This window comes from Larimichthys crocea, chromosome XVII (assembly GCF_000972845.2).
Source record: "Larimichthys crocea isolate SSNF chromosome XVII, L_crocea_2.0, whole genome shotgun sequence".
Taxonomy (NCBI): domain Eukaryota; kingdom Metazoa; phylum Chordata; class Actinopteri; family Sciaenidae; genus Larimichthys; species Larimichthys crocea.
Window position 1 is genome coordinate 12056388 of NC_040027.1, and position 21732 is coordinate 12078119.

Sequence of the window (21732 nt, forward strand, 5' to 3'; positions counted from 1 at the left end):
TTTTTTCTTTTTTTTTTTTTTTTTTTTTTTCTGATATGACGCCGTGTCGGCTTGAGCCTTTTCCGGACTGCAAAACAAACTCAGGACATATAAACAGTTTTCTCCCCGATCATGCAACACTGTGGGGTTTTGCTCTGTGAGGCTACACTGAGGTAAACACTAACATCACCATGTTAACATGCTCACAATAATTCCAACAAGCTGATGTTAGGCAGGGACAGTTTAATGTTCTTCTTGGTAGTTGGTCCTAAACTAAAGTATTGGATATATATAAAAATTTTAACCTATATGGTGGCGTAAAAGGAAAAATTAAGAGATGTTATCACAAGTTATTATGATTCACGTTGCACGTAAAGACAGTTTATTATTTATTTATTTAATAACACTTGAAAAGTTGAAAGATAATCATAGTGAGCAGGATTTATCTTCTGGGGAACATGAATGGCAGTGACAATCATTCAAATACAAAATATTTCATTCTGGACTGACCGACTGACATGATATGCATGGATGAAAAAAAGTTAAAATAGAAAATAGACCTTAAAACCTGACTTTTAGTCCTTTGTATGTGTCAATCTCTAAAAAACACAGAATCCTACATTTCCCATAATGCAGCGCAGGGTGTCTTTCATTTGCCCCATTCTGCCTGGTAAACACAGACCACTTTCAAACACCAAGCATAAATAATCCTGCTGACATCACTGTGACAGCGGAGTTATTGTATTTCCAGTTTTCAGTGGACTGAACTCACCACGCGCACCTTTAACATGACTCAGTTTGGGGAAGTTGTCGGTTTATATTGCCTAATAAGTCATTGTTCAGGGCACATGAGTGAAATAGTCACAAGAGTCTGTTTTACCTGACGAAGCAAATGTCAAAGAGGATATATGATTTCTTACAAAAAGGTGGCGGTCACCAGACCAGCCTTACAGGAAGGAAACAAATCCTCCCTCTCCCCTTCACACACTCTTAGCCCACATGAGGCAGCGCATACACAATCCAAACTCTGGTATGCAGCCACGACAAAGAGGAGGTTTAAACAACGTTATGGCATGTCACATGGCTGCGATGGATTAATGAGTGTCACGTCACAAATGGTGACAAATCAGACGTGTGCAAAGACTGGAGTGGCTCTGAAACAGGTTTACCTGGCTGGGATTGGAAAGCATGTGACACTAACGGTTACTCAGCCTGTCTTTCTGCTTCTCTTCTGAACCACCCTGCTCAAAACTGGCACCAGCTGCTGTTTATATCGTGACAGTATAATCAAGATGCATGCAGAGTGTCCCTAATGTGAATATTTAATATTTAATTTGTATTTCTATTATTATTATTATTATTACAATGTGGCTCCCGCTTGTGTCTCTTATTTCTCAACAGTAAAATGTCACACCTCGCACATATCTTTGTCCTGAATCTTAAGAAGAGGAAGTGTAAAGCTTTCATTAAGAATGTTGGTTAATGTTGCGCGTTTATGTAAATATAGTTATGCATAGAGCTCAAACAGTAAGTATTTTATTAGAATTATTATTATTATTATAATAACACAGGCCTATGTTCTTGTCGATGTTCCCGTCTGACCCAAAAGAGATTGTCTTACAGCAGGACGAGTAAACTGTGTCCATGTACTGAATATTGTATTAAAGTACAAGGGTAGAGGTATTTCCATTTCACATTACTGTACTTTATACTTCCTACTTTTCAGAATAACGCTTGGCATTAAAAAACACATACAAAGCTAATAATTTATGGCCTTTTACAAAAAAAAACTTGGGGAAACCACATTAAAGGTGTAAAACTTCTCCTCTAACTCGACGGGGTTATCCACTGTTTCCTTCCTTCCTTTAATCATCAATCAGATTGATCTTTTGTTAGTGGGTGCGATCAATAACTTGGTAACCAGCAGACTAAAACATAAAAACAGTCATGACAGGCTACGACAGTAAAACACTGTTAATGCATCAGTTATTAAAAACCTCATTCATGTAATATACAATAATTCATCAGTCACAGGGGCTTTTCTTTTGCACGATAATTTGTTTTAGGTTTTCTTCTGACTTCAAGTTGCTGCAACTTACTTTTACTTAAGTAATTTGTTAAACGCAGGAACGGTGTGTAGGGTTTAGTGGCATGTAGCACTGCAGTTGCAGATTGCAACCCCCTCATGTACAAAGCATGAAGGGGGAAGTAGCTGAGGTGTCTGTAGATATAAAAGTCACATTTTAAGTTAATAAAAGCATAACAATTCTAATTTCTCTCATGATTATACATTAATATAACACAGTGATGTGTGTTATATTTAATTTCTGGACACACTGGAGCTTTAAGTAAAGGATCTGACTATCTCCACTTGTATATTTACATTTCCACATACTGCATAATGAACATGAGTGTAACGCATTGACAGTGTGAAGTGATGCAGATGTGCAGCAGGCAGGTGACATGAAAACAGGCTGATGTGTCATTAAGAAGAGCAGAGCGGACACTTACTGCTCCAACCAGCCCAGTCTTGTGAAGTCAAATCCGGACAGAGCTGCTCTCACTCCCGGGCTCCCTCCGTGGAGGCTACATGTGATGTGTTTTTTTTTTTTTTTTTAGTCCGACACACCGCACATCTTCCGTTTAACTGACTGTTAAAGCTGACTGGTGTCGAAATATAGCTGTGTGTGTCTCCACACACTCACTCTTCTTTTCTGTTTACACTGACATCAGCTGATCCTCTGACACACCGGAACTCGCCTCAACCTACAGACCGTTGACGCCTTTTCAAAATAAAAGCATCCGACCGTTATTTCAAAAACAACCAATGACGTGTAGCTCGCGCGTCCTTTATTTATTTTTTATTTTTTTAATTTAATATTAAACTTTTTCAAATTAATTTTGTCAGTTAGGGTTTTTCCAAACATTTTATCCTGAATTGAGTGAAAAAAAAAAATTATATGAATAACACGGTAGAAATCAGCGTTTGCACCGGAAGTAGTTTACTCTTCCTTCACGTACAGGCTGGAGCTAAACATGTAGTCCACGTGTCTAAAGTTTGACATAATCTGTTTTTCTGGCGGATTAATTTATATTTTTTAACAGCTGACAACTTGGAGGATGGAGTAAACAAATGGCCGACATCATAAACCCGGAGAATGAAGAAGATCTTCAGGCTCAGGTAACCTGTTTAGACCACCTGTCCAGCTGTGTTTGTTGTTGTTGTTGTGCTGCAAACAGCTGATAGTAACTGCTGTCAGAGGTCCAACAGCTGACACTGATATGAGGGTAAGTCCGGGCAGGCTGACAAATCCTGAAATGAATGTCACAAACAATCTATTTCCTCTGAAAGAAACACAATGGAGGTGTAATTTAAATAATTTAAAGTGCTTGACTGTGCACAGATCACAAAATAAAGAGGGATGCACACATCTATCTACACACACTTAGTGGAGGTCGCTCCCAAGGTGTCAGGATTCATTACATACATATGCATGTGATGTCATTAACATAGTGCAGCCAAAATATTCTGGAAAAAAGACAAACATGGACACAATTAACACCATCACAAGCACATGTTATTAAATGTGGAGTTTTGTTTGCAGAAACAGAGTTTATTTTTACCCAGGGTCTTTGTTAGAAGTCTTAGTGTGTTAGTGCCTCTTAATTATTGTCATTATCTTTAAACCTGAGCGATAAATCTCTGGTGAGCTTTAGAAAACACAGAAGCTTGTTTGACAACACTTAACTGTTGTGCTCCAAGACACACAGGCCTACAAAACACAGCAAAATTATTATTCTTAAAATAATAATGCATAATAAAAGAGTTTTTAATCACATTTCATATCCAGGTAAATCCCCTTACTGATTTTGTATTTGTATTGTAGGAAAACATAAAATGAGACACTGTAACATGAATTTGGATGCAGAAAGAGCATTACACTGTTTAGAAATATTACACTCACCATCTCCTTCAGGACATAACACCTGCATTTCAATTTTCTACTTTCTTTTTTATTACAATTGCAAACAAACAAATAAACAAATAAAAGGTGCTTCAAAGATTGTATACATCTGCAATTATGTGACATAAATGATTGCATTAAACCTGTGACACCAGGCTTTTTCTTTCACATAATCGTACTGTCTAAATGTATAATCGTTGCAGCCTTAAAGGAACAATATGTAACAATGACAGCTAGTGGTTAAAATGAATACTACAGTCCAAATTCAGCTCACACGGGTTGCCATATTGAAGACGGCGAAGCTCATATTCTGTGTTTGTGCCAAACTTGTTTTGTATCTTTCATATCTTATCTCTCCGGAGTGTTGACGTGCAATGGGCTGGATCACACAGGCCAAAACACAAATGTTCTGCGCCAAAATGGAAATTTAAACACACTGGTTGTACCATTGTCAGGAAACCAATATTAAAATGTTTTAAATATTGAATTAGTTACAAGAATAAAGTTGTAATATTAACTTTGGTAAAGTTGGAAAGATATTGGCAGATTCTACCTTCCTGGATCAGTAACTCTCAAGTGAAACGTTGTTAAAACACAAAACACACATATTTTCAACTGTAGAAAGACAGACAAGAACATTAGTGTTTACATGCAGCCGGCTGTGAGAGCAGCGCGCAGGGACCGCCTACAAAGTGCAACACGGAGAAGAGATATTACAAAAATATTCAATAACATCACTATAAACTGCTACTGATTACAGATTAGTATGAAAAATATGTAGGAGATCAATGAAGTGTGTAGTGAGTTTGGTGACACTACACTACACTTAAATATTTACAACTTTATCCTCGTAATTATTATTTTGTTCTTAATGTGGCCCTAATACTCAGTTCTATTAAACAATAATAATAATACTAACATCAAATAATATTGTGTGTCAGTGTAGTTGGGTTTTTATATTTTTTTTAACTGATTTATTCTGCTAGTAAACATCCATGATTGATGCTTTTGCTTCCTCTCTTTCAGATCGAAGAGGTCGAGGCTTTGTCTTCCATCTATGGGGATGAGTGGTGTGTTATCGATGAAGCATCCAGAATATTTTGCATCAAAATATCCAACGACTCAGAGGAGTCAAAGCTGACAGCATGTTTGCAGGTAAACAAAAAAAGAAAACCTTGCATATTAATCACTAATAAGTGTTTTTTTGTTGTTGTCCAGTTTATGATTTTTCTTATTTATTGATCAGATAATTCTCCCACTTGATTATCCAAGCGCGTCCCCCCCCATCTACCAGATCAAGTAAGCCTATTTGCCTTTCAAATTTAATCTTGCGATGATGTGCTCAATTGATAGAACAACATCCCACTCAAAAATCCACTCCTCATCCTCCTCAATAACCCTCTATTTGTTCCTGGCTTTTGTAGTGCAGCGTGGTTGCGAGGCTCCGAGAGGGCCAGATTGGCAAACAGCCTGGAAGACCTCTATGTGTGAGTGCTCCTGGTAATTTCTGACTTCACAAGGAGCCACTGTCAAGTGATATTAGCCACAACAAAAGCTTTTCATGGTTGTTTCCACGGTGCAATTTCTTTGTCGTCTGTGTGTCATTTGGAGATTTCACCTTCACGTGGAATTATTTCAATTTGGACAGGGAGCACGCGGGGGAGAGCATCCTCTACATGTGGGTGGAAAAAATCCGAGAATTCCTCGTGGAGAAATCCCAGAGCTCAGAAACAGGTGAGGTGTGAAGCATTAAATTCATCTGTGCTTGAGGGACACACTTACTCAGGCAGTCCGCAATGAATTTAAATTACACTTGATAGATTTATCATTCCAGAGGAGCTTACTTTATGACACGGCAGCAGCAGCAGGCTTTTCTTCTTGCAATCATTCGTTCACTAAGACGTGATCATAGGGAGTGAACAAAACCAGATTTTACATTTCTAGCTCATGATTTTTGATGAATTTTGTCAGCTGAAACAACTGTAGATAACTAACCCTCTGGGGGTAAGTTGAGAACTATCTCTAGGGATATTAAATATCTACATGCTAAAATAATGAGGCTCCATGTTCCAGGTCACCAGCACCAGGCAGCCTCACCATCTGAAGATCCATGTATATGCATTGCAGTGTCGAGCTCTTGGGCCCTAGCCGGCCTGTTATTGTATTGTATTGTAATTTATAGTCTTTAAAATCTAATGAAATGTGCAATTTTAGCTCCTCCGTCTTATTAGGGAAAGATCTTAAATCTTAAATTTCCCGTGATAGATGATCCAGCTTTTTGCATTTTGGAAACAAACAACAAAAATGAATTTTAGTTTGAGCTATAGTGAGTTCAGTATCTAAAAAGTTACTGGAAACTTTACCAAACTATAAAAAAGAGGACAGAGCCACCTGTTACTCTGATGAATTAGCATCCTGGACAGGTTTTTTTATGACATAAGCTGTTGATGAATCAGGTTTTCTTTTACATCACGTAGATGACCAGGTGTGTTTGCGTCGCTTACCTGGGGGAATATCAGGATGTACTTTGGTTCACCACGAGTCCTGCATTCATGTGGATGTTTCTTTGACACGTACCACCTACCTAAACATCGTACATGTAGACCCTTTCATGGAAACGGTATTCCCTGATGGCAGTGGCCTCTTTCAGCAGGATAATAATGCGCAAACATGGTTCAGGGATAGTTTAAGGAACAAAACAAGTTTCCCAAACCTCAATCCAATCGAGCATCTGTGGGATGTTCTGGACAAACAAGTCTGATTAATGGAGGTCACACCTCACAACTTAAAGGACTTAAAGGGTCTGCTGCTCACGTCTTGGTGTCAGATACAACAACACACCTTCAGAGGTCTAGTGGAGTCCATGTCTTGACTGGTCAGGGTTGTTTTGGCGACAAAAGTGGGACTCACACAGTAGTAGGCCGGCGGTCATAATGTTATGGCTGATGGGTGCAAAGATAGACTTATTCAGTTCAGCGCTTCAGCATGACAAGAAATCCATCGCCGTGCCATGTTACGGTTGCTAAACTCTCTTTTCAGTGGGCGTGGTTTAGCGAAGAGGCAATTCCACGCTTGATGCACGATAACATTTACACATGTTAACAGCTGCGCTCTGATATCGCCCGCTGCTCGTCAATAAGTCATCATTTGATCGTTTTCTTTCCGAACAATTAATCACGTCAACGATCCAGATTAATCCACTTCCATACCTGGAGTCTCGCCTGAAAGCATCGTCTGTGCTAAGATGCACCTCTGCGAGTAATACAAACATCTGATATGGTCTGAAGTTGTGATAAGAGGAACACAAAGGCCTGTTGGGGAGCATTAAAAAACCCATCTGTGTCTGACTTTGAGTGACTGCATTGAATTAAGATCAATATCTATTTAATGCTTTGTGTTTAGTCTTTTGTGTGTAAAACGAGTCAAAGCTACCCAAATTAAAGATTTTTCTACAATTGTCATGGTGCATCAGGTTGTCTCGGGGAGACCGTTATCTCGAGCTGAGCCCAGTCGTATCTATTATCGAGGCAGACGGTCTCTTTGAGCAACAAGGCTGAGAAACTGTCATCCCCCCCATTGTTGGGTGGCATTAATAGTCCTCTCTGCAGGATTCATGTGGTAATAAGTATAACTGGTCACAGCACTTAAGCACAGAGGAGAGCGGGACTGACGGCTTATTCCCATTCAAATTACAGGGGCACGGCGGGGAGAGAATGAGAAAGCGATAAGGCCGAAGATGCACATTTCACAGAAAAGGAAATGAAAAGAGAGTAAACAGGACAGAGAGGACATGAAAAGCAAAGAGAAATAATGGCTCTGATGGTGGAGTTTGGTTGAATGACCAGCTGGAAAGAAAAGGCCGAAATAGAAAATCCCTTTCACTTTTAATTAATTTTGTCTGTGTGTGTGTGTCAAAAGCGTGTATGCAGGAATAGAATAAACATTACTCGCATACACATTGTCACAGCAAGCTTGTTAGTAACCAGTTCAGCTTTGGTCGCTGATTTAAACATTAAAGGATAAGGCTGGTAATATTTTTCTTATTTCAAATGAGACACCAACAATAACACGTATCGTCTGTGTATCCAAAGCCTGATATAGCTCCTTTCTCTGTGCTGTAGAGCTGTTTTCTTTTGCTTTTCATAGCAATGATGGTAAAACCAAACATTGTAATGCTGTGTAAGTTTCTGTTTTGCGAAATAGGAGTGTTGTAATATTTCAGTATTGACTAAAACTGTGATATTCAAGAGATGAAATATTGATATTGTGTTACTGATTCATCCATTTTCCATAACCACTTATCCTCATAAGCATCGCAGGGAGGCTGTAGTCAAACCCAGCTGGCATTTGGCAAAAATAAATAATCCAGCGGCTCTTAAATTATTTCTGTTTCTCTCTCTGTCTGTTTTTTGGTTCACACACAGATTTATTATTATTATTATTTTTTTTTTTTTATTGCAATAATACCACTGAGGTCGCCGTGTTAATGGTCCTGACTCTTCCGCCTCCTGGCTAATGTTAAAATCAGCAAAGACGTGGATTGTCGGCAGCTGACCTGCCATTTGTAACGACACCCACCTGTCATACTGTTCATAATACATAACTTTAAGCCTTAATATAATTTGAACAGGTGAGTTATAAAGGAATTCAGACTCTTTTTAACATTTTAACATGGGGACTTATGGAGACTGACACACTTCTGGAGCCAGCCTCAAACGGATGTTTGAGGAACTGAGGTACTTCACGTCACGATATATAGTATTCAGCATCGTAAGCCTGCCTGAATCTTGGTTGTCTGCGGCTCCCGCGTCACGTGGCGAGCCATTAGTTGTTTGATTCATAATGGCGTCCACCTCGTCGTAGAACCTCATAAGGTGTCTTGGGTCAACATCGTCGCTCCTTCCTCTTTGGAGGGAGCGCCGGTAAAGGTACTTGAGGTTGCTGCTTCCAGTTGCGTTCGATGCCTTAACCTTAACCTCTAACAGGTTAATGCAGTAAGTTATAGTAACCCATCGGATCACAGTAACGCTACGGTGAATTCTCATGATAACCATGTTGTGACAACCCTGTTGTGAATGCAATAATCCTATATAATTTTAAAGTTTCTTTTATAGACCTGTTTCTTTTTGAGATAGAGTTAGATGCCTCAAACCCGATCATGACACTATCACCTGTTACCAACAAACCTGTTTACCTGTTGAGCTTTTGTTGCTCCTGTCCAAACTTTAAAATGTCTTGTATCCTGGTGAGTATAGATCCCTCAGGGTTGCTGCCTTCAGGCCTTGCTCCCCACATTGGGCACCTTTGTTTCCATGACAACAGAGGACTGGCTCCAGCTCACTTTGTTGATCTTTTGTATCTCATCCCACTGCATTGGCTTACAGTAGACTTACTGGACAGCGTTAGCTCACCGACATGTCCAATGTGGAATTGAGCTTCAGATGTATAAAAAAATCTATTGACGTCACAGTTCAAACCTTTCTTAATTATTCACGGCACACTGTTCAGTCAGATTTGAAAAATCCTTGCTAAAAATAACATCAGCGTGCTCATTGGTCCCAAAAATCTGGTATCAGGCAGCCTTGAGTAATTTGTGTCATCCATTATGAATTTTCCGTCTTAGTAAAACACGTCATGAAACCGCATTCGTGTCAATGTTAAGGTCATGTAATGGTAATTTGGTAATAAGTTGCTCAGTATGTGTCATTTTAATGACTCCTCTGTGGAGACCTTCACAGGCACCAGGTTTAAAATAAACAACAAAAAAATAATCATCTTATGTAACAGGACATAACATGTCCGACATGTTCTGTTTCAGTGGATCTACCTGGAAAGGTGAACATGACGACTGAGGAGGAAGAGGACGATGATGATGAAAACATACCAGACTTCAGCACTTTCAGACTGAGCACAGAGAATGCTCATCTCTTCATGGAGCATGGAAACGGTACTGCTCGCTTACAGTGTGAACGACTTTGACAGACACAGCTTGTCTCGAGGTTTGATGTGTAACATCTTGTCCCGTAGATGAAGAAATACCTCCTATAAAACACGGAAACACCATCACCGACAGACGGAGTACCTTCCAGCCTCACTTAGCACCTGTGGTGACTCCCAGACAGGTACAGGAACAATGATAGCTCATACATGTTTCAGCAGAAATGATTTGATAATGTGTGAGAGGATATATTAATGTGCTAATTTACGCAGCGATTCCACAAAGTGAAACATCATCTGGCTCGTCGCTGCATGCTAATCTCACTCTGTGGCTCTCAGGTAACAAACCGCCTCGTCTTAAAAGCTTCCACCCGCTGTGAAGCTCTATTTAGACACAAATATTTACAGACACATCTGTCCTCCAGAGAGCAGATGAAGCGAATATACTGACACCTGTACGACAGTTTTCTGCTAATAGTCTGCAAGTGTAAAACCAAAGATGCAAGAAAAAACTTACTTTGTTTTTATCCAGTGTAGTTTAATAATAATAATAATAATAAATAATAATAATAATTAATATAATAATAATAATATACATTATACATTTTATTTCATAGGCGCCTTTCTGTCACCCAGGACACCTTACAATTAAAAAAAAATAATAAATAATTAAACAAAACAAAAAAAAAGTATGAAACTGTATGAAGCCACAGAGTGTTCAATATAATGATTAATAATTAATACACATATGAATAAATTGTGTAAATTATATACATGAACCACCAAAAAAGGAATTATTCAAACTAATTATTGTTTCATCGTTCTTATTTTATGTTTTATAGATGTACATTTTTATTTTATCATGGAAATTGCTGCGTTGATTTTATATTTATTATTTTATATATTATAATTATTTTATTTCATAATGTCTCTTATCTTTGATGCTGAATGTTATTCATATAATATTACATTGCATTTACTCACAGCAGCAGCCTCTAGTTGATTGATTTGAGGCTGAATCTGGTGGCAGTTGTTGAGCTTACGAGCCTCAGAGAGGCAGACGGCGACTGTGCAACTCTAAATATTGAAATTTGACTTCTTGTGGTGTGGCCTGCCCATCTTTCTTTTGTTACATTTCAGGTTTCGGGTGACTCAAAATAACAGATCCACATACATTGTTGTGAACAGTTTCATGTAGGAACCATTTTCTTTCTCCCAAACTACGCCCAGCTGACGTGTCATAACAAACACATATTTTCAGTTATGTAATGTGCACTTATCCTATATTTAGAATATAGGTATATTATATATGATTACATTACTGTTAATAGAATTTGGAATAATTAGTCTGTTATGCAATTGTAAGCCCCTGACATGGGCAATGACTCTCCATTGCGTCTCCGTGTTTTGGATGAAGAAATAATGAGCACATGTGTTAAACAACCCCAATTATGATATCTTAATGTCATAAAACTCAGCATGAATATAATAACAAGAATAAAACCAGCTGCTTTCTAAATAGCAGCGCTGTAGCAGTCTGTGTTTTTCAGATGGTTGAAGTCTCATTTTCTTCCTGCTGTGACGGCCCTTCACACTGCAGGCTATATTATAGAACTGCTCAGATACCTGTCTATTAAAAGAAAAAGAAAGTTTTCAGTGTACAACTGCTTATTATGTAGACATGCCTCCCTGGTATCTGTCAGCCAAGGCCCACTTTAAACTAATAAAAACTTCATGTGGAATGACTTGAAGAACCCGTTCTTTAAAGCGTAATGGGAAAAATGGTAATATAATATGTGATATAGTTGCTTTAATGAATGATACAAACCTGATGGAAGACTGAGCTTTGTGAACTCCAGAATGAAAGACACCAGCCGTTGCTTCAAACAGAGAAGAGCTTTGGTGACCTGCAGCAAAGCAGACCTTTGAGAAACAAAAAGTTTGCTCTCAAAATCTATTTTTAAACATTTAAAGTTTTGTTTATATTATAGGAAATGTGATTTTCCTTCATAAACAGTTGACTCATGCTGTTTTGTGCATTAGTCAGCAGCGTCAGCGACAGTACACTGACCTCAGACGTTGTCATCGCACAGATACAGCGTCATTTCCAAACTGTCATGTTTTTTTTTTAAATAACTCCTTTCTCTTAACATACATCCATCAAGTCAGCGTTTCAGCGTTGAAGTGGTCTATATTTAACACGGCGCTGAAGCGGAGAGCAAGATGACATCGTTGTGTCAGCAGTTTTCATTAGACAATGACATGCTTCATACATTATAATCATTTTCTTAAACATTACAGTACAATCTGAGGCTGGTATTTGTCTTCTGTGAATGTCAACATAACAGATGGTGCTCGAAATGGGTTCAGTCTGGGGTAACTGGACTTGGTTGTAGATCCGTGAAGACGTTTCACCTCTCAGGTGAGGTCTGGTGTGGACGATGGTCGCTGGAGTCACCTAAGGCCAAGTGTGAACTGCTGCTCATCAAAAGAGACTTCTTCAGTTCTGACTGACTGCTGTGGAGATCCGAGTATTCAGCCTAGGCGAGATCGTTGACCAGTCAGTCAGAACTGAACAAGCTTCTTGAAGGAGCGGTGAAACGTCTTCGCGGATCGACAGCCAAGTCCAGTCGCCCCAGATTGAACCTTTCTCGAATAAAATCTAGAGAATCCAGAATCCAGAGACCTCAAACACAGAATAGAAGACCAGAATTATTAAACAGAACCAGAGTGTCGAGGTACCTTCATGACGTTCTGATCACATCAAAAAGAGAACCAATCACCAACCAAGAGCAAATCGCATAAATAAAACAAATGATGCTCATACAGGTTTTATTTATGCATTCCAATGTTCCCATCTCTTTAAAAACTTGTCCTGTTTCAGTCTTACAGAGAAAGTAATTATTTCCACCCTAAATAAATCATAAAAATGACGATCCAATCATCCGCTCTATTCAATTTCAGTGACACTAGAATTTGTCTCTATGTGCCCTGTGATGAACTGTCGACTTGTCGAGGGTGTACGCTACCTCTCGCCTAATGCGAGCTGGTATAGACCAAAGACAGTATAAAGAATGGAGAGTGTATGTGTGACATCACCCACAGGTTTCTGAGGTTGCCACTTGGGATCGGCTCCAGCCCTCGGGTCTTGATATTCATTGTTCCACCTGTTTGTGTGTTGCAGGTGAAAATGGTTCTGGAGAAACTTTATGAAAACAAGAAGATTGCTAGTGCCACTCATAATATTTATGCATACAGGTAAGCAATATCACATTATACAGTATACATACTATATATATGTGATTTAGCGTCTGTCAAACCAGACTAACTCCTTTACGTTAGTGTTAAAGTGTGTCTCGTTAGTGGAGACGAACACGAGTAAGGACTTCTCGAAAGAGCACATTAAAGGTCAAGTAAAGCACCAAAAAAAAGGTATTAGTATAGTATTGTGTGTGATATAGATCTTTTGTGTGTGTGTGTGTGTGTGTGTTTGTGTTTTCCGCCTCTGTGCCTGTGTGTGCAGTTCTATTCCAGTGTGGTCTAATGAGGCCAACGTCGAGCTGCTGATGCACCGCCTGGGTGGTCATTACTGTTGACATTTACACCACTTTTAAAAAAAAAACCTTCCCGCTGAAGAGGCTGCTGGTGTCAAAGCGGCGTTCTCTGACCAAAATGTCTTAATGCTCACCCACCTAATGCCAAGCTGTTAAGACTCTCTCTCTCTCTTTCTCTCTCTCTCTCTGTGTGTCGTAGGATTTACTGCGAGGACAAGAACAGCTTCCTGCAGGACTGCGAAGACGACGGCGAGACAGCCGCGGGGGGGAGATTGCTCCATTTACTGCAGGTTATTATTTCATTAAGAAAACACTGACCTCGACCCCGTATACCACTCACTTTCAGCCGCATGCTAAACATTTGTCAAAGAGAGAACTGATGAAAGAGTCACATAAAGCCTGAGCTCTGAATTTACATTACAAACACACAGTTAAATTTGCTGTCTGCGTCCAGCTTTGGTTTGGCTTCTGTTTGCTTAATTGGTGTCTGTTCCAAGCTCCTTTGTTCTTTCTCACAGTCTGCATGGTTTGGCATCCGCTGTTGCTTTTAAACTTGTGAAAAAGAAACTTTCCACATACTAACAATGAACTTAAACCTCTTGTTTTGGCTATCGTTAGTTTTTCCAAATGTGTTCCTCATACAGTAGAACACATATATAATGTATGAAACAGATCAAAGTGATCACAGTCACGTAAATATACATAAAGGTGACATATATTCATACGCCATCTGTCTGCGAGTCTGTAAGAGCATAGAAAATGAAGCTGCGTCCATACAGTTTGTGTGTGTGTGTGTGTGTGTGTGTGTGTGTGTGTTCACACTGGAAAAGTGACAGCTGCAGCAAAGTACAAACTAATTGTGTATGGTGTTGAAATGACTCCAGCATTATCTGAGAAAACTAAATGTCGTACTCAGAGTTTGGTTTTTGGAAAAACATTTTGCTGCCTCATTAGGTTTAATTGGTTGAGCTTTGAAGAACTAGTTTAAAACTGTTTAGTTTCTCGATTCTTATGTCTACTAACAGCTGAAATTATGTACAACAGTAGTTTATACAGTGGACATTAGTATGCAGTGTGGAAGTGAAACACAGCATGACTCCCAGATCCCACTGGGCATGGCTGCGATACGATGCTCGTTCAAGACAATATTTGTTTTTCCACTAGAAGTGCTAGTCTGCTCGTCTCTGTACTGCTCGGTGTTGAAAGAGTGGCTGTTCTCTTTTTTGACGGACACCGCGACTAGATGCATGAGGCAGCACAGAGCAGATCGAGCTGGCCCGGAAGTCAAGACACAGAAACAGCTTTAGAGAATCTGATCGATCAATTTTCAAAATAAAATACGGCGTGCACAGTCAAAAGGAAACTACATAGTATGCTATTCAGTCAATCATGGTAAAAGCACAAAACGCTCCACTCCTGCAACACTCCTGGTGAAATATGAAGCTGTACAGTATGTAGACCAAAATGTATTGTGGCCACAGTGTCACAGAGGGTGACTTTTTATAGAGCTCACCTGTTCAAATTATATCAAGGCTTAAAGTTCTGCAGAATTAACAGTGTGGCTGCTTTGATTGACAGGTATTGTTGTTGTTATTGTATTTAAATTGCTTGTGTTGTGTTTGCTAAACCCAATTGGTTCCAATTTACAATCATGTAAAACAGAGAAAAGCAGCAATAGCTCTGAAAAATTAAAACTGTTGAATATATAGTTGTGTTTCAACCAACAGAGAAAGTGTTCCTTCTGCTGTGATTTAAACGTGACTGGAAACACTATCAGAGATTTAAGCTTTTAGCCTCATGATCTCTCATAAAGTAAAGAATCATGACGCTCATCCTCGAAGGCCAAACATTAATTGATGTAAATGTGCTGAGAAAAATATATTTACATGGAGACTTTACAGTTTTACACGAGGAAATGACCTCGAAGTATAGTACACTGCTTGTATTTTCATGTGTAAATTTCCACTCTGTCGCTCCTCAGAGAAATAGTTCATGATAGTAATTTCACACCATTTTTCATCTTTTATTTCACATATCAAAGGGGCACTTGTCGCTGGCTTGTGCTGTCAGATGGCACTATGATTCACACACACACACACTCCCACATCACACTAAAATGTGCGATTGTCCACACACTCTTTGTTTCCCCCGTAATATTGAATGAAGGCCAGTGAAAAGGTTTGAGACAAAAGAGAAGAAAAAAAAGAAGTTCGCTGTAATCTCAGCTCAGTGTTGACTTGTAGTGGTTCTGTCATACTCATTACCAGCCGGTGCCGAGTCGTGTTAGAGCCTCCTCAGATGAGATCCATCACTCGTGTCAAAGTTCATACTCATTCATAAGATGACGGCAGTCGTCTATGCCAGCGTGACCCCCTGCTAGAGAGATAAATCAGTGTGAAACAGTGCTTTGGATTCTTGGTGTGTTTTTCAGAAACTGTAACCTGCTGCACAGATACAGAGTCTGGATCTGAAACAGCCAAAGACTCATATTATAATTTGCTTAAATTACCTTTTGGATAAATAAAAAAAATCTGTTGATTTATTGTAAGTACTTACTCTCTATAAAAAGTTCATAAAGCGGCTAATCTAAAAATTTGGAAACACAGACATTGGGCAGGCCTGAGGCGAGCTGAATGACACCTGGTTGCTCAAACAAGGCACCTGTAATGGCACCCACCTGTCAATCAAAGCGTTCACACTGTTAATTATACATAACTTTAAGCCTTAATATAATTTAAACAGGTGAACAGGTGTATATAAATTCACCCTCAGTACAGTTGTCATGAACGGGGAAATTAGCTATAGAGACCAAAACAGTTTTTTGTACCAGGCTGTAAACATGTTTATTTCTGCTGTGAAGTCATTTGAACATGGGGACTTATGGAGACTGACTCGTTCTGTAGCCAGCCTCGAGTGGACGTTTGAGGAACTGCAGTTTTTGACACTTCCACATTGGCTTCACGTCACAGCCACAGAGGTTTCCGCTTGGGTGTAAGCACAGACCCAACAAAATGTTTTTAACCATTTCGTTATGTCTCAACTTCAACCTAATAAATGTTTTTAGAATAATAGCGAGTCTGCAATGACTGCGTGTAATAGGAAAGGTGTCACCTGTTGTGGCAAACACAAGCATAATTACCCCACATCTCTAAGCTTAAGGGTTTGTTTTAGTGTCTTTCAGTTGGTTGTTTTGGTTTTTCTGCCCACAGCTTTGCTGTCTTTGGTTTAGTCTCGCCGCTCTCATCGGTGTTGTTCTACAAATACGCTGTACACCCATGTGGACATAAGATCACATTAAAAGACGTACACTCAGGTCACATCCTGCAGTTGACTGACTTACTGTAAATGTAGCGATAGCATCAGGTCCACTGTCCTCCTGAGCAACACACTGATTAATCTTCTACTTGTCACACTCTCAGCGAGTAATTTACATGAAGAGCTGTCTCCTTAATCTATTCTCCTCTAATCTCACCCCTCTCTGCAAGCCTTTCTTCCCGTTCCCTCATTTAGAGTTGTGCTTTCTGCCAGTGAATGTGGAAGTGTGAGGTGACGAATAAAAAAAGAAAAAAAAAAGGAGGATCTGATTAATACTGTCGGCAGCCAGATGAGGATGAGTCCCCTCAAATAGGAGATTGCACTTTTTGTGTGTAGCACGGCAGAGCCAAATTCTCCTCTTTGTGTTAAAGAGTCTGACATTTTGGGCTATTTACATTTATGAGCAGTTTGATGAGATTTAGAGGATCAGTACATAGGTGTAGGATATGTTGTAAGCGTAGTCTAAGGAAACAAGGGGAAGCAGATTCAGTTTAAATTGGGATAGGGATGAGAGTCAGCACCTCCAAGTCTGCAGCCTCTCATGGTTTTCTGCCGGAAAACGTTGGAATGCTCTCACCCGATTGGGAGCGTGTTGTTCCCGTGAGCGAAGGAGTTCAAATATCTCAGGGGTCTTGTTTACGAGCGATGGGAAAAGGATCTGTGAGATGGACCAGCTGGTTGGTGCGGCATCTGCAAACAGTACTGTGGACGTTGTACCGGGGAAGAGGGAGCTGAGCCAGAAGGCAGAGCTCTCCATTTTGCAGTCCATCTACGTTCCAACCCTCTCTTTTTGGTCTTTTGCGTTGAAAGGAACTAGAATCTGATTAGGACGCCCCCTAAGCGCCTTCTTTTGGAGGTGTTCCAGGCATGTCCGATTTGTAGGAGACCACGGGGCAGACCCAGAACCTGCTGGAGGGACTACATAGCCCATCTAGCCTGGAAACATGTTGCCTGGATCCCCCATGAGGAGCTGGAAGAGACATCTGGAACGTCCTGCTAAACCTGCTGCCACCCGTCCTCCCGTCCTTAGAGGACATTTATGTTGTTAGCAGGTACAGAAGCAGAGCATCAAGCATCATGAAAGATTTCACCCAGCTGGCATACAGGTCGAGCCTTAAAGCCCGAACAACAGAGGCTGTGTTATAAACTTCATAACGTAAAGTCTGTCCAGTGCAACTGTGTGTTCTATTTATTATTTATATAATTGTATTCTAGATGTTTTATCTGTGTCATGACAACAAACTGAACTTGGAATTTAAATCTGCATTATTTTGACCAACTGGAGCATCTCAAACAGCTGTAAAGATCTGTGGTTGGTGATAATTTTTATTACTTTATTGATGATGATGCTTTTTTATTTTGTTTGTGTTTAATTATGGTTTTATTTTGTGGGTATTTCTGTCTTTTGTCAACAGTGTTTACTACGTTTGATTAGGATGGGGGTGTTGTAATGTTCATGACTTTATGACAAGTCGAACTTTGAACCTTACAGGGTTGTGTGTGTGTGTGTGTGTGTGTGTGTGTGTGTGTGTGTGTGTGTGTGCGTGCAAACCTTAACCAAACACGTCCTGATGCTAGACAAAGACAAAAGTGAAATTAATTTTCTCATCTTGACTCTGTTGACGACAGCAAAATAGGATAATATCGCCACACTTTGAAGTGTCAGCGCGTCAGCTTTAGACTGACAGCTGACTTAATGAAGATTCATCCATCATATCGCATCTGGTGTGAGATATTTGGCTGCTTGACAATGGCTGTCTGGATTGTTTTTGTCTCTTAACCCAGCTCTCTCTCAATTCACACTCATTTCACACTCACCATGTGTTTATCTCTCACCGCAGATCCTGGACGTGCGCAATGTCATGGTGGTCGTGTCTCGATGGTACGGAGGTATTTTGTTGGGTCCTGACCGCTTCAAACACATCAACAACTGTGCTAGAAACATCCTGGTAGAGGAAGGATACACTGCCTCCACGGTGAGACTTTTATCACTCTGTCATCTTCCACTGACACATCATCAGTCAAATTTGACTTTGCTGTCAGCTTTCTGATGCAGGCAAACACATGGTGTCTTTAGCTTTAATTGACTGGTAACCTTCATGTTCCTCCAATTATGTGAAAACAAAAAAATCTGATTGTTTTGCCTATTTTATAAAGCTTCTTCCAACCCTGTCAGATTGTGTGTAGTTACAGGTTTTAGAGAGAGACATGGATTTATTATAATAATATAGTCTGTTCGCCCTGCTTTGTGTTTCCACAGTAACTCCTCAGTAGCTGTCACATTAGTGATATTGGTCCATTTGAAGTGTCTGCTTGCCACATTTTCTGGAGATGAAACACTCTCTCTTCGCTTTCAGCAGCCTGAAGTTCAGTCCGGTGCGCTTTGAAGTCGTCTTTGTGTTCTGCGAAGTTATTCTATTGATAACACGATTGACCTTCTAGTCGCTGCCACACATAGATTAAAGGTACACCTAACCTACTTTAGTGTCCTACTTCAAAACCCTGTAAACTCACTGTAAAAATCAGTACTTGTTTCCACTCCCACTCTGACAGCAAAGACTCTGATCCCCCAGGAAGCCTGGACTCTGTGAAAACTAATCATCTGTAGACGGAGAGACCTGTAGGCAAAATTAAACTTGTGTGGAAATAATAGGATACACGGTATAAACCACACAAGCTGAACAGCTGCTCATACTTTGTCTGTGCAGGGTGTTTTTATATTTATATTTTTTATTTTCATAGTTGTATAGGTGCTGCTCTATAGGTGCCACCGAGATTCTGCTTGAGCGAAATAAGAAAACACTGGATTTACAGGATAAACGCTGCAGGGTGGAGAAGAACCTGTGTAAAATCTGCACAAATTCACCTGTGGATGTACAAAAAACATGCAGCCACGCTCACCACCACCATCAAACCTATAATTTAGTCAGTGTTTAGACTATTTAAAGTGAGGAAATGCTATTTTTTTCATGCCATTCATTTGCTATCTGAGGGAAGAAAAAGAGATAAAGTCAGGAGATCACTAAAGTCTTTAGGATTCATCCTCTGAAGCACATGATTAAAAAAAAGTATCGTGGTAGTCCATCAAATAGATGTGTTTGAGGAATAGGACCACAGAGGCAGAACTGGTGCAGAACAATGGTTTAATTGCAAAAGTGAACGTACAAAAGCCTCATCAGGTTCAAAACTAGGTAAGGAACTCCAAACAAGCAAACTAATCTGTAAAGGAGCAAGCTAAATCAAAGAAGTCCATAAAACAGGCAAGGACCAAGAAAACAAAGGAGTAGTCGGAAATAACGGAGACTAGAAGAATGGCTGAAATGCTTGAACATAAAACAAAGACAAACCAAGGAACACACAGACTTAATACACAAAGGTGAAACTAATCAGCATAGAACAGACACTCAAAAATAGCTGGAAACAATGTCAGAAAGTAAAGTTTTTGTCACAGAGAGGCAAGGAGAGGGGAGAAAAAGCAAACACTAAACAAGAAACCCATGACAAGTTGTTTTTTCGTGGGAGTGGAGATATGACTGGCAACGATGGGACAGAGGGAGGAAGTGACACAGAAAATAGACACGAAATGAGGACATTGCAGTTAATGGCTGGAGCTTTAACCCCCCTGGCTACCAGACATCCTAAAGTTTTCGAGATGTGAAAGTGGAGGGTTGACTGAAAGATTGGCTGAGATTACAATTCCAAGAGAATTGCTGTTAACTTAGCTCATAAAAATGACGAGTTATGATGACAGTGAAAAGGCTCAGTCTTTACCGCAGCAGCCCAGCGTTCATTTACAACCTGTGGTCATTCGCTGTAGGTCAGTCCCCCCTATTCCTCACACCACTTTACTGTCATTCTTAAGACTTCCACTTAATCTAATCCAATAAAGTCCAAGTACAAATAATACCTAAAAAATAAAAAAAATAGGTGCTAAGGAAACACATACATGGAAACTAAATGGGACCCACAATTGACCCCTGAGGTACACCAGTTTACTCTGTGATGCATTGTTGATGGAAACCCAGAACTTTCTATGGTCCAAGTAAAACACTTCAGATCAGCTCCTAAAGTATATTATTCATTAAAACAACAACAATAAGGCTACTTCCGTCAGCTAAAACTTCAGCAAACTTAACCCTAACCCTTAAACCCAAAAAGGAGATGAAGATGACATTTTTTTTATGGTAATAAAATACAAATACAAGTGTTGGCAAGTGACTGGTTCACAGCCTCATTGCAAACACCATATGGGATACGACGGGGCTGCATGCATATTAATTTCTTCCACATTTATCACTCTGCAGCAGAATTATCATTTATGCTTTTTGTCCAAGCTGTTGGAAGTGTTTAGAGATTTATAAGTCGGCAGCTTGAATTCTCAGAGCAGTAATTAGTGGTGGATGTTTTATAAGAGTATTTAAATATTCCATGTTTAGTTGGATGCAATTATTGGAATACATTAAAACAGTGTGGTGTATGCCAATCAGTACATCGTAATTTGCACATTTCAGTAAGTCAGGAAGACGCGTTTGTCAAAAAAAAAATTGAGTCATGATCTTTAAAACAGCACTCAGACGTTAACCATGGAAAAAGCTTTGGCGCCGTTAAGTGGAGTGCTAATGTAAGATAATCATTAGTTTGTTCGTTCTCTAATCCATTCCTCTTGTTTTACAGGATGAGGCCAGCAAATCAGGAGCGAAGACCAAAAGGCCGAAAAGCAAGAAAACGAAATGAATTCAAAAAGACATTTACTCAACACGTCTCCAGAGTGCTGAGAGGAAAGGATGATTTTAGACGATCGAGTGTCTTAAGAGAGAAAAACGTTGATTTGTTGTAATTATAATAACTCAAAATAATCATCACGTTAAAAGGACTTTGTTATTTTACGGAGGGCTTGTTTGAGCTTCTCGAGCTGATATCGCATCAGATTGCCTTGAAATTAAATGTTTACACACGTTTTCAATAAAACAATCCAACCCTGA

General features: G+C 39.6%; 2 protein-coding genes across 4 annotated transcripts in view; one reads left to right on the forward strand and one right to left on the reverse strand.

Annotated features, from left to right (window-relative positions):
• The window catches only part of osbpl1a (oxysterol binding protein-like 1A), a 29342-nt gene extending 26600 nt beyond the window's left edge, over positions 1-2742 (reverse strand). For 2 of the 3 annotated variants that reach the window (XM_019277702.2, XM_019277701.2), the window contains exon 1: positions 2491-2741. The gene's annotated coding sequence lies outside the window, so the exon portion shown is untranslated. Of the gene's footprint in view, positions 1-2490 lie in introns of all 3 variants that reach the window. The other variant, XM_019277703.2, reaches the window with a different exon arrangement.
• Positions 2743-2970: 228 nt separating this feature from the next.
• On the forward strand, positions 2971-21732 carry impact (impact RWD domain protein). Its single transcript, XM_010731030.3, has 11 exons — positions 2971-3160; positions 4971-5099; positions 5191-5243; positions 5369-5431; positions 5593-5678; positions 9763-9891; positions 9972-10066; positions 13066-13139; positions 13635-13725; positions 18592-18726; positions 21425-21732. The coding sequence occupies exons 1-11, from the start codon at positions 3113-3115 to the stop codon at positions 21482-21484; spliced, it is 963 nt and encodes a 320-aa protein (XP_010729332.3). The 5' UTR covers positions 2971-3112; the 3' UTR covers positions 21485-21732.

Excerpts from the sequence above, each read along its gene's own strand:
- impact (XM_010731030.3), top strand. The coding sequence starts at position 3,113 with ATGGCCGACATCATAAACCCGGAGAATGAAGAAGATCTTCAGGCTCAG. Across the intron at positions 5,100-5,190 it reads AGCTGACAGCATGTTTGCAG|ATAATTCTCCCACTTGATTA; the intron begins GTAAACAAAAAA and ends TTTATTGATCAG. Across the intron at positions 13,726-18,591 it reads GATTGCTCCATTTACTGCAG|ATCCTGGACGTGCGCAATGT; the intron begins GTTATTATTTCA and ends CTCTCACCGCAG.